At 34.2% G+C, this 15,794-nt stretch overlaps 3 protein-coding genes and 1 non-coding gene across 4 annotated transcripts; 1 reads left to right on the top strand and 3 right to left on the bottom strand.

Moving 5' to 3' along the window:
- The first annotated feature begins 313 nt into the window (after window positions 1–313).
- Window positions 314–3,405, top strand: LOC122582555 (IQ domain-containing protein IQM2-like). Its single transcript, XM_043754961.1, has 9 exons — window positions 314–464; window positions 992–1,389; window positions 1,477–1,591; window positions 1,684–1,749; window positions 1,844–1,932; window positions 2,021–2,111; window positions 2,205–2,444; window positions 2,551–2,652; window positions 2,737–3,405. Exons 2-9 carry the CDS (start codon window positions 1,040–1,042, stop codon window positions 3,289–3,291), a joined length of 1,608 nt encoding a protein of 535 aa, XP_043610896.1. The 5' UTR covers window positions 314–464; window positions 992–1,039; the 3' UTR covers window positions 3,292–3,405.
- A 1,714-nt stretch (window positions 3,406–5,119) lies between these two features.
- Window positions 5,120–5,237, bottom strand: LOC122584054. Its single transcript, XR_006321406.1, has one exon. It is a non-coding gene; the product is annotated as a U5 spliceosomal RNA (small nuclear RNA).
- A 1,307-nt stretch (window positions 5,238–6,544) lies between these two features.
- On the bottom strand, window positions 6,545–10,825 carry LOC122581887 (uncharacterized hydrolase YugF). Its single transcript, XM_043754203.1, has 8 exons — window positions 10,547–10,825; window positions 9,863–9,955; window positions 9,333–9,544; window positions 8,639–8,783; window positions 8,491–8,563; window positions 8,269–8,415; window positions 7,684–7,809; window positions 6,545–6,835 (listed from the first exon to the last, which is right to left on the bottom strand). The coding sequence occupies exons 1-8, from the start codon at window positions 10,786–10,788 to the stop codon at window positions 6,764–6,766; spliced, it is 1,110 nt and encodes a 369-aa protein (XP_043610138.1). The 5' UTR covers window positions 10,789–10,825; the 3' UTR covers window positions 6,545–6,763.
- Window positions 10,826–13,762: 2,937 nt separating this feature from the next.
- Window positions 13,763–14,735, bottom strand: LOC122583527 (F-box/FBD/LRR-repeat protein At1g13570-like). The gene is made up of 2 exons (XM_043755922.1): window positions 13,944–14,735; window positions 13,763–13,831 (listed from the first exon to the last, which is right to left on the bottom strand). Exons 1-2 carry the CDS (start codon window positions 14,733–14,735, stop codon window positions 13,763–13,765), a joined length of 861 nt encoding a protein of 286 aa, XP_043611857.1.
- Between the last annotated feature and the right edge of the window lie 1,059 nt (window positions 14,736–15,794).

Below are 15,794 nucleotides of genomic sequence, written 5' to 3'. Positions count from 1 at the left end.
CTTGTTTTATTTTTTTTGTTTCTCATTCATATATTTTAACTTTATGTTCAAACAATAATTTATAACAATTTGTACCAAGTAAAAAGCCTACTTAATTGATATTAGCATTTGAAATTTGATTAATTAAATGAGAAATAGAAGAAAAGAACATAATGAAACCAAATTATAGGAAAAGAATTGATACTTCAAAAGTCCATCCACGTGCCAACCCCAATCCCCCTTTCACACGCATATATACAAAGAAACTACGTAATATTTCATTCCTATATATGTGTGTAACTCCCATCACACTAGCCAACCACACCATACCACACCAAATTCCTCTATTTTCATATAATCCCATAATTTCATCTAAATTTCATTACAAAAGCATTATTGATGAACCACACCACCATTCAAATTCAAATTCAAAAGTTCATCAATCTTCAAACATCCACCTAGCTAGCTATATATCTCTTCATAAGGTTAACATTCTCTCATTTTCCTAATTATCTTGTTTCCTTTCATAATTTATTTATGTTTTTAACTGTTTACATCTCACCACCTTTTAATCCTGTTTATCTTGGGATTGAGCATTGTTGTTGTTGACGTGTTTTTGACACTATTTGGTTTATGCCTATGAAATGGTCTAGTGAGCAAGGTTCTTCTTTCCATATATGTTTAGTAACTGCTAAAAAGCTTCATGGGTTCTCCTTATTTTGTTATATGCTACATGGGTTTGCTTGGAATTGTTTAATATTGTTATTAATGATTTATGTGAATGTATGTCTCATTTCTTTTATTTTAAGTGTATATGAAAAATGAGTTTTGGTAGTTCAAATTCTAATGTCATATCACAGCTCATTTTAACAAACCATATTGTATGTGTTTGTTGGCTTACTAGCTAGTTGTCACAATAAAATAAATTAAAAAAGATGTCTTTTTGATATATCTTATAGTTTTTTGTTGTTCATCTAATCAAAAATTCTAAACTAATGGATTTTTGTAACAGGAAGATCAACATTCATAAGCTATTGATCAAGATTGATTCTAACCTTGCATGGGTTTATCGATTTCGTGCCTATTCGCTGACTGTGCAGATTTGGGAACTAGTTTGGCATCTCTTAGTTTCCTACAAGAAAATGAAGCTAAAAAGTTGGTCAGATCAATTAGTTTCAAGAGGCAAGATAATTCCGAAAGTTTAATGAAGTATGTGTGTCCACAAGAAAATTTGGTTCAAGAATCTTTGACCAAAAAGAACGAAAGTTACCCCGAATCTCCAAGATTGGAATTGTCTACTGATTTGGGTAGCCCCAAAGATGAGGCCGCCATAAAGTTGCAAAAAGTGTATAAAAGTTTTCGTACACGAAGAAAGCTAGCAGATTGTGCAGTTTCGATTGAACAAAGCTGGTTAGTACTTAAACTTGTTCAATTACTTTTAATATAGCAATTCTGTTATCTCTAATTTTGCTAATGCAGTTTCTATGTGTATTTTAGGTGGAAGGTGTTAGAGTCTGCAGAACTCAAAAGGAGTTCTATATCGTTCTTCGATATCAATAAACATGAATCCGCTATATCACGTTGGGCCAGAGCAAGAACAAGAGCTGCAAAGGTACATTCAAAAGTGATACCCATAAGAATTCAATATGAACAAATTAATATGTTGAATTAAATTGCTTATGAAGTTTTTCTTGAATTTTGCAGGTTGGAAAAGGATTGTCGAAAAACTGCAAAGCCCAAAAGCTTGCTTTGCAGCACTGGCTTGAGGCAGTAAGTGAAAAAAAAGACATTTCTTCTTAATTCTTTACTCAATTTATGCACATTCGGATTTTTTTTCTTAATTTTTCATCGTTTATGGATGCAGATCGATCCAAGACATCGTTATGGCCACAATCTTCAATTCTATTACTTGAAATGGCTGCACTCTGAAAGCAAAGAACCCTTCTTTTACTGGTAAGTAACATATCACAAAGCTTGAACTTTATGAGATGGTTATATTTGTAATCTTTATAAACTGAACCTTTTGTATTTGAAAATGCAGGTTGGATATAGGAGAAGGCAAAGAAGTGAATCTTGTTGAAAAGTGTTCTAGAACAAAACTACAACAACAATGCATCAGATATCTTGGCCCGGTACATATTTCTCCTTTTGTCTTAAAGGTACTTTTGTGATTTAATCCAGAAAAAGAAATCTTACCAAGATTTGTGTTCTGTTTTCTTATGTAGATGGAGAGAAAAGCGTATGAAGTAGCGATGGAAAATGGGAAGCTTTTGTACAAACAAACTGGAGAGTTCATCGATACCACGGGTCAGACAAAAGGGGCAAAGTGGATATTTGTTCTAAGTACAACCAAGACTTTATATGTTGGGGTCAAGAAGAAAGGTTCATTTCAACATTCAAGTTTTTTGTCAGGAGGAGCCACTTTGGCTGCAGGAAGAATTATTGCTGAGAAAGGTGTTCTTAAGGTATATTTTCTTTTCTTTTTTTTTGTATCATTTTTTTTTTTTTTTTTTTTTAATTTTGCTATAAAAACGTATTAGATATGTAAATAAGTCTTGTTTTTTGCCGCAGGCTGTCTGGCCTCACAGCGGTCACTATCTTCCTACCCAAGAGAATTTTCAAGATTTCATTTCATTCCTTGATGAAAATGATGTGGATACTTCTGATGTAAAGGTAAAAACCGATACCTGAATCAGTTCTTTCTGTTCTGTTTTGAATAATGAAGATTCGATTCTCACATCCTTGCTATAATCTCAGATGGATTCTATTGATGATGACGATAAAGACTATACTGGCGAACAAGATAGTCTTGTTTGTGTAAGAACTCACTCATCCGAAGAAGAAGATACCTCAGAGAAAACCATTGAGGAACAAAAGAAGCCGAGACTACCCAACAGTTTTACCAGAAGGTTAAGTGTTGAAATACCAAAAAACAACGATTTGATTGTGAGTTTTATGGCCCAAAATCACTCATCAGAAGATAGTTACTCAGACGACGAACATGAACCAGACATGGAAGAAACAGTTTCTAAAGAATCTATCTTTCAAAGAATCGATTCACATAAAGAAACAAAGTCTTTTCAATTAGGAAGGCAGCTTTCGTGCAAATGGAGCACAGGGGCAGGACCTCGAATTGGTTGTTTGAGAGACTATCCAACAGAGCTACAATCACAGGCGTTAGAACAAGAGAATTTGTCTCCAAGAAGCAAAAAGTCGTTCGATAGAAAAAACAGTCGCCCTTATAGAACACAATCGTCCCCTTTGAATACTGGATCGATTAATCTAGTTACATCAGGTGAAATTTCAGATTAGTTTGTTACTGTATAGTAGTGTTCATAGTAAATTAACCATAGGTAATTTTTTGCATTCTTTGTAATGTTCATATGTTGATATCATGTATATAGTTTTGTATAGATATAAGTTATAAGTTTGATAAGAAGTTGTAAATTTACAAGAGTATTATTGAATATACTCTTTTTTTACCATTGGATGGAAAAAGATTCAATTTTTGTGGTCTTTTTTTTTGTTTTTGATACATGGGTTTGTCTTATTATTTATTAATAAGTTAAAAGTGTAGATTGCATACACGATTTGCACAAGTAGCCAATTCATGTTGGACTATATGCAAGTATGGTTGTACTTTGCCCAAACCAGCTGTTAGTTCCTTCTTAGGATAGGTTACAATAACGGTTACATGATAACTTGTACTAAGATTTCAAGAAACAAGTAATTACATTAGACTTGCATGATATATTCGTGGAAATTGGTTATGTTTTGCTTATGGGTTGACTCTATGACAAGTCAATGTTCCAACTGATCATTAAAAATTATATATATGAAATGAAGGTCTCATTTACATTTGGAAACCGTGTGTTAGAGAGCATGTAAATACAGTTTCTAATATTTGCTGTGACCCATTTCTCTTCTAGTAGTTATTATATAATATGAAAGTGTGTGACAATGTCTGTTTATGAATCAACATTTTAACTCTAATTTTAATGGCAAATTGAGATTATTGACACGTTACTAGCTCATCCGATTATCTCTACTAGAAGAAAATCCACCATGAGAAGATCCTCTAATCCAGAATCAACATTTTATCTCTCTTACTTTTTCCTTTATATGTGCAATTTATTTATATGGTTTGTATTGCCATAAGTAGACTGATGACCAATTCAAGATAATCTTTGCCCAACATGACTCATATGTCATTGTTTTTCTGTGTGTTGTTTTTTGGCTACAAATTAACATTTACCAAGTCCTAACAGTTATTTAATGACATAAAGTAAATCCTTTGTAATCTTAAACTAATATCTTGGATTTGGAACTTTAGAATTATTGTAAACTTCATTTGCTTTTCTAAGGAAATGGTCAAGAATGATAACACCTTAAACAAACCGATTTAGCTTATTTATATAGAATTAAATCTAGCTTTAGATGCATTAATCACATAATAAGAGTACAAGACAAGTCTTTTTGATTTATACTTGATTAAACAATCTTATATTACAACTTTGGTCATCAAAATCTAATGAAATCTTTTTGGCTCCCAAACAATTTGAATGATGGCAAGAGTTGGATTGCTTCATATGAAGGTCAATCTGGTTATGAAAGCATCTTGGTTCGATTGAAGACGACAAGTTACAACCTTGCTTGTTTAACTCTCTAGTTAACGAATATAAACATGTATTTCATAGCTCAGCCTGTTGGTTCTTTTCATCAGTTTGATTGTAAGATTTAACCCTTAAAACATGAAGTAAAAAATAAAATAATTTTGGACCAACCAAAATTGAATGAAAATTCACGAAAAAAAGGGTTAAAACTAGTGAGACTTGAAGACTTAAATTCTCAAAAGTCAAAATATTTAACAGGCCGTACTTGAGCCCACTATATGAGATTATACAATCATTAATTGGTCCAATATGTCGTATATAGATAGTAGCCTAGCCAAAATATCAAACAGTCACTGTTGTCAATAAAATTAAAGGTTTAATATAAAGATTCTACAAAAAAAAAAAACAAAAGATTTAAAATAGACCTCAAAAACTAAGAAATGGAATTAGCCAGATTCTCAAAATAAAGAAGAAAAGATTTAAAATAATTTTTCAAAGCAAAAAACTTAAAACTGAGAAATGGTAGGAGCCTTTAACAAAGAAAAGGCTCTCCAAAAATAAGCGTATGCCACTTTAAACAACGAGCACACGGTATTCTTTAGTAAAAGGCGAAAGAATAGTTCGCTTTGTGCTCATTGCGTGGCTCCGTGCCTTTTCATGTCCTCCTCTCCTTTGGTTTTATAACCTCCAGCACTCTCCTTGCTTTCCTTCAACAGCCAATGTGGGACAAACCCCAACTTCCACCCTCTTTTATTTCTTCAACAAATATAACTTGCATTTACATTGCATACATATATATTCAATCCAACTGATTGAATCCTTCTCAAAGAAAAAATTTCGCGAGTACATGTATCTTTCGATTCAGTATCCATGTCGTCCTTGAAGAAGAAGTTGCGATTGGAATATAGTTTTGAGGATGTCTATGCCTATTATTGTTTGTTAACTGGTAGTATTAAAGGCGAATGGTGTTTCTTTTGATATGATGACATATTAGTCTAGATTTTGATACATCCATTAGGCCATTTACATCACCATTTTCTATGTGTGTTTGTTCAACTAAAAATGTGGATTCATCATGACGTGTTTGCATCACTTATTGTTTTTCGAAAGAGAGCTTGATTAGTACATATTTATCGGCAGCTTTTATAGTTGCATTTTCTTGTTTATATGAAATGTGATCATCTAAGCAATAGCTTAGCCAAAATATATATGTGGTCAAAATAACGTTGTACCGTCACATGATCCAGATATTCAATAACCAACAATGTATAAGAATTCTACATAAATCACTACTTATATGTTCTTATATCTATATCTATTCTGGACCTTAGGAAACAGTTCATAACGATTAACTCACACTTATTTTGAGGATGCAACAAATTAAAGTGTATTTTTTGGTAAGGTTTTGTGCTTCAATTCAAAGAACATTATGGTAATTTTCATAGGTTAATGTGGATCGGTTCGAATGTAGTATTTGACAAAATTAATTCTTTCTTGTCTCATGGAGATCGGCAAATAGCGCATAAACGGGTTATGAAAAATGGACCAGGTGAATCAGTCGTACAACTGGTTAAATCATAATTGATGACTCAGGTGGGGATTTGTCGAAGTTGAGGTCTTGTTGGCTCCGGATTTATGAAATCCTATCGAGGGCATGGGAGCATTGACAGCGTCAACTGTGGGCCCACGTAGATCTTTTCTTGTGATCCGAGGTTCATTGCAGGAGTTGGTGGGATCAGAACCGTGGATCTGTTTAGAACCAGTGAGTTAGTGTTCAGGTGGTAACGAATCTATGGTTCTGGAGGCGCTAGTTGTCTGAGTGCCAAGGTTCCCAGAAGTTGGTACATCATTGTAGTCATTTGTTGAGGCCAGGGGAACCCCTGTGGAAAGTCTTGGTTGGGATCTGTTATATCTGATGCAATGCTTTGATCAAGCTAAGCCGATAAGGGTTCTTTATTGACAATATCACCTGTATGTTCTTCTATTATGGACAAGCAATTCACAACGATTACAATATTCTATTATGTTTGATGAGTACAGAAAGTAGCGCTTTGGGGGTACAAAATGTGTCTTTTATGATAGGATTTTGTGCTCCATTTCAGAGAAACAATAATTATGTATTTCTCTTCGGTTGTCATTGCATATATAACTTAAGTGGTATATACCGAAAGTTAGCTTTTCATTGTCGCATGACGTGCTACAAAAGACTCGACTAATGGGTTCACCAAATGTGGCGCTTCATCCTGCAAGGAAATGAGAGATCATTAGAATATTGTGATTGTTATTGTGTTCACATGACTAACGACAAGTGTCACATCTATTCAACAACACTCCTATAGTCCTATCACTAAAAAAAACAGTATTTGGATTTCTATATCAAGCTAACTATCATTCACATAATAAGGGCCAAAAAATTGCTATGAATTGGATAAACTGTACATTCAAATTAGCCGTTTTCTACACAAAAAAGTTTAATGTCGTCGGGAAACCAGACCATGTGGCCCTGTGAACCCTATTGACCTCCACCAAGGACCAGCTCGAGCCCCCAGGAAATTTTTTCTCTTCATTTTGCATTATCTTAAGATGAACGGTTTCTATGCAATTAAAAGTCAAAAAATTCTTTGATTGTCTGAAAGATCAAATCACTTCGTCAACCTAATGTACAAGACATGCTAGAAACAAGACTACAAACTGATATGATTCCTATCGAAATTCCCAAAAATATAAGTAAATAGACGATAGCCCAACTGACTGACCCATACAATTAATATGTTGATGTGAGGCATGAGGCTAAAAAAAACTTACATTTTGGCCAGGACGAGCCAAATTTCTATCATTTAAGCTCTTATTTTTAGGGGTTTTCGAAATTTTAAGAACTTTGGTTTCATTCTATTCAGTTTATGCAAATTATGTCCTATCTTAGACAGTAAATTTGACTTCATTTAGCCTTCAACTTTTAGTGTTTGCAGAACTTTTTAAAAAAATGAAACCGCACTTTTAAGGAACAGTCATGTCTAAGTTTAAGACTAGTCATGAATACTATTATTCTCCCCTATCCCATCTGCCTTTAAAATAATAGTTGGAGTGTTACCTGAGGGCAATGACCAACATCAGGGAGGGCAACAAAATCTTCAACAGAGTCAAAATTTCCATAAGCTCTTCCAAGTTCAATGGGTTCCCAAGGATCTTTGTCACCCCATACTACCAGCACAGGACACTGCACAAACATCAAAGATATCATCAGTTTGTTGGGTTAATTTTGATTTCGGGTCAACAAGTCAAAGTGACATTTTAATTAGTATGACTCTAGTTTGAAATTCCAGTTTATCTAGGCAGTTAATTTGCAAGTTATTTTAGTATGGTTTTGCTTATGCACGTAGGACTAATGTGGTCATTGTTTGACCAGGTAATTAGGAGTAAAGTAGCAGTTTTAGTATTGTCAGTTATTCCACGTTGTAAGTTGAAAGGGCTATTTATAGCCTCAATAGTTTAATGAAACTGTAAGTCTTTTCCCCACATTTTTCTTCCGTAATTTTTCCTTTCAATTACAAATCTTGAATCCCATAAATCACAGCAAGTTAAATCACAAAGAAGGGGCCTGAAACTATCACAGTTCCTCAAGGGGTGGGTAGGGGCAGGAGAAACATTTTTACAATAAGGGTAAAAAATATTCAACCTTTACTTGAGGCAGTAGTTCTTCCGGAAGAGGTCCATCGGAATAACAGATAAACTCAAGAAACACATCAGCAGCACCAGGCTCAAGCCCAGGGCGGAGAATTGAGTCAACTAGTTCTTCCGTCACTTGGGAAGTGTCATGGTAACACTGCATAAAGTTATGCACTTAATTGCATATGTTCTTGTGGAAGTTATTATGCCTAGTGTATGTATTCAGTATTACCTGGCAAAGAATATTTCTAACTGACTCTGGTGTGGCAACGGTTTGGAAGAAGAATTTTCCCACAGGGGTATTCCTGATACAAAGGAGCATAAGATTCATAACTTCAATATAATCAACTAGAAAGTTTAAGACTTAATTTGACATTTACCTCAATAAGTTCTGAAAAGATCTGATCAAGGGTCTCCCAAACCATGGTTGTTTTGTTATATGAAGCATACGGAGAGAGATGTTTAAAAGTACTATCCCCTTACAGATGCTTGGATCCATCACTGCTGCCTGAAGACCAACAAGTCCTACACATGGCACATGATATGCTTTATTTTATTTTTTTGAAGGGCAATCTACTTTATTCCTACTCCTACACTACACAAATGCCTAGGATGCAACCTGGGACTTCCGAAAACCCCGCAAATAATCTACTCTCACAAATGTGAGAAGTGGGACTCGAATCCAGGTGAATTTTCCCAAGGTCAAAGACCTTGCCAATGAGCCACCAACCCCATTGGCATATGATAAAGTTGTAATTAATGCAACCCCATATTAATCAGCTATCATAAGACAGGCCATATTAAAGAGCTTTTGGGTGTGATTTTTCTGCATAGAGTTGTAATAATCAGATGTTTAAGCCCTCTTGATATAAAATGACAATTTTGTAAACATCTTAGACCACCTTATTAAATAGGAGTAGAAGTCGGAGTAATCAGAATATCAGATAATCATAAGTTGTTAAAATGGATAATCAGTTTCATGACGCAAGGCCAACCACCCTCTAAATAAGGCCTTGGCATGTTAATTTATGATTAACGATGTATATATATTTCATACTAACAAATGATGGCTACCTCCAATTGAATTGCAGACAAAGAACGCTTCATCTTTTACTATGTTTGTACAAAAGTCATTTAACTGAGAGCCCCATGTCTCAAATGTATAGAAAGGAGCATCTCCAAGCTCACGAGGATTTGGTTTATCAGAGTAACCATAACCAATAAGATCAATTGAGTATACCCTATGTGATTCTGCAAGAACTGGAATGTTTTTCCTCCAATGGTCACTGTGAAAATAGCAAGTTGAAGTTTAGAAAGTATTTGAAGAAAAAAACAGCTCAAAGATGCATTATGCAACATTCCATAGAAGACAAAATACATAAATACCAAACTACCGAAGTTAACAAACTATTATCAGGACATTTATAAAAAGTAACTTAAAATATTGATGATTTGACATTCAATATAATCAAGAAAAGAAATGTGGAAATACAAAGACTGTGAACTATATATAGGCCATTAGCACAAGATTTGATTTGTATTATAATGCAGTTAATACCTATATCATACAGTTGACGAGAAGCAAAATATGAATGATGGTGGACCTGTTTGCTCCGAAACCATGAACCAAGACCAATGCAGGGCCACTGCTCCCAGCATACTGATACCGAATAGAATAGCCTTTCCAGTTCCACACACTACAACACAAACAAGAACAACTTCTTTTAGTAATGTTCTGCAGCAAATGACCCATACTATGTGCTTATCATTTCTTTAAGGAATAACCACATTAAGGGGAAAACGAGTTAATCTAAGACATTATTCAAGTCCCTTTCTTACTGTAAAGAAACATCAGAATACCTCAAATTGACTATACCCGAAACGAGAAATTTGGTAAAGTTGAAATGTTTGTGTGCCATACTCTTTTAACCCTTTTTCCCCCTCAAAAATTGGCTTATCTTATAGAAACTTCTAATTAAGCTCAACTTCTGAAATATTATGTATTTGAGACCTAAATTAGTATTTTTTTTATAAAAAAAAAAAACATCACCACAAACACTCACTTCTAAACATTTCAAATTTGACCAAACAATATCAAATTCATTGATACAAACACATAGGAAACTATGACAACAACAACAATGTCCAATCCCGTAGTAGACACGGTATGGGGAGGCGAGATATAGACGGTCTAAACATACTGCTTAGAGACACATAACAAATTAAACTTACAATATATAATCATCAATAGTACCAACAAAACTTTAAGAAATGAAATAAGACAATACCATGTTTCCACCTTAACTTTGGGGCTAACTGCTTCAACACTTCTAGAAGTACTATCAACCAAACATGATGAAATTGATAATTTTATATTTCTTCTTGTTATTATGCTTTGTTTTTTTGAAACATTAAAAGGAACCCATGTTTTTCTTGGAAGACCCAATTGTAAAGTTGGAATCTTTTTGGTAAATCTTGTTTGGGAATAGAGTTTGGGAAAGCCCAGTGTGGAAGGACTGCTGTTTGCCATTCATACGCCTTTTTGTGTGTGTGTGTGTGTGTTTTAGTTGAACATTCTGTCAAGTTCAAACACTTTGGAGCCACACAGTCATAACTTTGCCACGTCGTCTCAAAAAAAGATTTTTTGTTTTTTAAGTAGAAACTAAAAAAGTTCATTTTTGGAAACTTTTATAACTGGAAAGAGTTTTATCTTTAATCTTGAATAAACTTTTGCACACAAAAAACGAATTACCATTTTTATAAAAAACAATATTTAATATTAAATCAAACTAACAAATATAAAAAATTATTCTACATTAAACATTATTTTAATACAAGAAAATGCTACATAATGTTAACATAACGTAACTTTTTACATATATCAAAAAACTCACCCTCAATTTTATGATTTGTCAGTGAAACATCATCTAACTTAGATGATGATACCATCAAGTTATCATCTTTTAATATATATTACCATTTTTGTAGAAAAAGATATTTAACATCTAATATTTATTTAAACTAACTAATATAAAGTTGTTTGATAACTAAGTTTATGGATAGAACCCTCACAAATCAATGTATTAATATTTGTTGTATAATATACTAGAAGGGTACTCGCACGATGTGGCGGTACCACGATAGTAGCGGTGACGGCGTACGACGATGATGACGGTTGGTGGTGGTGGCGGCGATGTAATGGCGGCAGTGTTGGTGGCGAGTCATGCGAGCGCACAACAGTAGCGGCAGCGATGGTGGCAGCGGCAATTGGTGGTGGTGACAACAACGGTCATAGTCGTGGTGATTGAAGGTGATGGTCGCGGCTGCAAATAGTGTAAGTTATCGATGTAATTAGATTTTGATGAAGGAAAAATTAACATAATTGTCAAATATGAGGGTTCATGTTCAAATATAAAGTTCTAAAAAAATATTATCATAATAGTCAAGCGATCCTTACCAATGTTTTAAATACCGGTATATACCGGCCGGTATTACCGGCATTTGAGGGTGCTCCGGTATTTTAATCCCGGTATTTTTCGGGTATTTTAACTATTTCATACCGGCTGGTATTTCCGGTACTCCCAGTATTTTCCGGTATTTCCGGTATTTTAATTTAGTTTTTTTTTAAAATATTTTTTATGATACTTTAATGTTAGTTTTTGTTATTTGTGAACTTTAAACCTTATGTTTTGTTATAAAATATCTTTATTTTTGAGTGAATTATAATTATTTTTTGACTATCTTTGTTAAATTGTAACAAATTTTGTAGAATAATAATAAAATAAGCTAAAATCACCGTACCGACCCGTATTTCCGGTAAATCCGATAATACCGGAAATTTTTTCCACACCGGTATGATTAAAAAACCGGTTTTTAAAACATTGATCCTTACTACTTACTAATATTGCGTAAGAAATGTTAATCACCACTTAAACAAGTGAATTTAATGGCTCCCACATATGTAGTAGAGTAGTTTTTCCATCCCAATGCTAATCACCACTTAAACAAGTGAATTTAATGGCTCCCACATATGTACTAGAGTAGATTTTCCATCCCAAATAATGTCTCATTTTATGATGAGTTAATTTCACAGATTGCGTAGTAAATCTAATCAATCACGTATTGTTTTTATAGTTTGATATTGACATGGGTAATCTTTTATATGAGGATAAGGTTTTAACTCAGTTATTTGTTTTAAAGGCCATCAAATGATGGTCACGTGAGGGAGAATACGGAGATCATTTGACGACCGCTAAAATAAAAGACATAAAAAGAACCTTCTCATCCTATAAAAGATCACCCCATGTCGATATTATACCATAAAGTTGAAAGTGAAACGTCTTTTTTTTGGCTAAACCACATGGACAATCCATGAAGTTAACTCTTTTATGATTTTATCTTTTACTCTCCTTTATTTTTTTCCTATATACTCTTTTTTTTTTTCTTTTTCTTGATGAGTTGATGCCATCTTTTAACAATTGCTTGCAATTTGGTCGCATGGATTTGTTAGTAGTTGTTACTTTTCCTTTACAGTTCATATATTGGTTAAGTATATAAAAAAAACTCCCATTAATTTTTTCTTATATGTATATATACATTTTTATTTCTATAATAAAAAAACTCTCATTTATTTAGAGTATGTTTATCCAATTGTCGACATTTTCGCTTCAAGATGTTTATATTCACTGGTATCATTTAAGGTTTAATCTCATTTCGGTTGTAGTGTATTCGGGTCCTTTTGTGTCTTCTTTTCGGCTCATTTAAACAACTAACAGGAAAAATGGTGACGTTAACATGACATCCCAAGATGGAAAACTGAGCACTTGGAGAGAGTTTTAGGCATAAAAGTTTGAAGTTCAAAATGACAAATTAATAAATAAATACTTACAGAGAGTATTAGGAATAAATGTTTTAAGTTCAAAATGGAAAATTAATGATCCAAATCACCACAGGCGTCCTTATTCAAATGAAAATAAGTTTGGGCAATTCAGTCGGGTATCGGGTTGGGTAGAGTATTGCCGACCCTACTGTAACCAAGTGAGGTCTATTTCGGCCAAGGGGGAGGCTCGGGGGGACTTCAACAGCTCTATACCAAACATCATCTCCTCATGGTTATAACTGGGCCCATGGGATAATCTCTTGGCATGAATCCACATATCCTTTAAGAAGGGAGAAGATGAAAGCAAAGACTTTATCAAACATGCTTCATTCTCCAAACATCCAATATATTCTAACGTCACTTCTCGAAGCTGTAGTTGCCCCATTGTGCTGTAGTCTACCTCCGAGGAACAAAATGCAGGCGGTGGGACCACAGCCTTCTTGCGTGCGGCCTGCAAAATGCAGTAGTATTCATATGCACAACTATGGGACTTTAAGATGGATGATCAATTAATCAATAGAATACCATACATTCCTTCCACTTACCGAGATCTCAAGTGTATACAACTTTGAGGAGCCACAAATCAATTCGATAGCGCATGATACCATAATACCAGAGCTAAAATCTATGTTCCATAAGTTAAGAGCCTTAAGGCAGGGCAGGGTGGTTTGGACATTCTTTCTAGCTTCAGTTCCTGCCAATAACTATAAAAAATAACTATAAGTAAACACAAAGCCACAGTTATAGTTGCGAATTCATAGCCGTACTGAGATATTTTGTAAATGAATTATAAATTTCAACTTTACCTTGCAGCCCAAAAAATCTAGAGCGAGCTCCTGAAGTTTAGAGAACTCCCCCACAAGGTGAACTATGTTTGATCTTGTGATCGTCCCCATACTTTCCAGCTTACATAATGAAAAACGTAACACTTTGAGATTTTCAAGTTTTGCAAGCTCAACATGTTGCATTACCCCAGTAAGACTGTCATGAGAAATTATCAGAACTTCAAGTAACGGACTCCGAGTGAGAAACTCCCCACATTGGTAGCTTTCAAAGCTAACAGCAGACAGAGTTAAGCTCAACAGATTTGGAAAACCACTAAAACCAGGCATGGGACATATACAACAATTATAAAGTTCCAAATGTTTCAACTTCATAAAAGAGAAAAAATGGGTAGGTAACTTAAGTGGTATCGTGTGCAGATTTCCAAGAATGAATTCCTCAATTCCGTTTCTCGACAAGAACATAACCCAACTACTAATATCTTCAAAGTAACTTTCATCACTTACATCAAGGACAAACTTAGTTAATGAACCTTTAAGATGAAGAAGAAGCCTACTTATTATTATCCTCCCGTAACAAGCCTCATCATTAAAATATGATAGACGCTCAAAGAAATCAGAATCAAATACGAGCCGGGTGAGCAAGGTCCACTTTAACCTCCAGTCTCTCGACAAAATGCCGGTGCTCACCGCTTCTTCTATCTCCAACCGATCCATAATATTAGTAATCACATTCTCTGGCATGCTGCTAATTATATCTTTGTCTGATGCAAATTTGGATGCTTTACTAGACGTCCCCCGAATCGGTTCTTCCATTATTCTAACAACAAGATAGTGATAAGCAAGAGTTATAAATGGTTGGAATATGAAATCAACAGTATTCCTCTAATTTCCACTTCCATCTATCATTACATTGTATTATTCCATCCTCTAATGCAAATGTAGATTCTTAAAAATGGAACTGGCGAGGTAATTGCAGCGTTTTAGGGTCTCATGAAAATTTTTATTTAGTGTTCTATTTTGTAAGGAAATATTTTATATAACTAATACTCATTATCTAAAACAACTACCTATTTTTAGTTCTTCCCTTTCAATACAATTTACCTTCTCATGTGTTATGCAACCATCATATTTCTACCATATTATTGCCCAAAATCCAAAAAGGACCCTAGAATCGTCTCAACCGCATTCAGAATTTGTCTTACAAGGGTGACGATACACAATTTGGGTTATCGAGTGACTTGTGTTTGGAGTATCACTATTCAGATAAAAGCAACTGCCCCATATAACATAAATGTAATACATTATATGAATGTAAAAGAAAAAAAAAAAGCAAAGGAATAAAGGAAAGAAAGAAAGCACCCAAACTAACCCTGATGAGTTGGTGGTCTGCTTTCTGGAAGAAAAAAAGAAAATGGATGAGAGAGTTTTTTTCACTTTCACTTCAGAGACGTATATGATTGGTGATTATATTTTGATATTTTCTTCAAATAAAACTAGATGAAAGCATAAATCGTGATTTAGAGACATTAATGGAGAGAAGTTTGGTTAGTTGGTTTATAACATTGTGTGAGCTAAGGCTTTCCGGTTGAATTTGAATACAAGGGTTTTTCAGTAACCGAGTTTTTGCCCTTTCGGGTATATTCAAATCCAAGAAACCGGAGCCTAATTTGCTTTTTAAAAAAAAGGGTTAGCTAATGAGCTTATAAGTTGTTTTAGAGATAAGTTTTTATAAGTTGTCGGTGACGGGTGGTAGTGGCGGTCCTGACGGAGGTAGTGTGGGTGGTGGTTGCGGCGGTAGTGACGGCGACAATGACGTTAGTGGTGTAATTATTAACGTAAAAGTCATTGATGTAAATAACGATAATATAGTTA

This window comes from Erigeron canadensis, chromosome 9 (genome assembly GCF_010389155.1).
Source record: "Erigeron canadensis isolate Cc75 chromosome 9, C_canadensis_v1, whole genome shotgun sequence".
Classification (NCBI taxonomy): Eukaryota; Viridiplantae; Streptophyta; class Magnoliopsida; order Asterales; family Asteraceae; genus Erigeron; species Erigeron canadensis.
The sequence above is the reverse complement of the archived record's forward strand: the minus strand, read 5'-3'. Positions and strand labels throughout refer to the sequence as shown.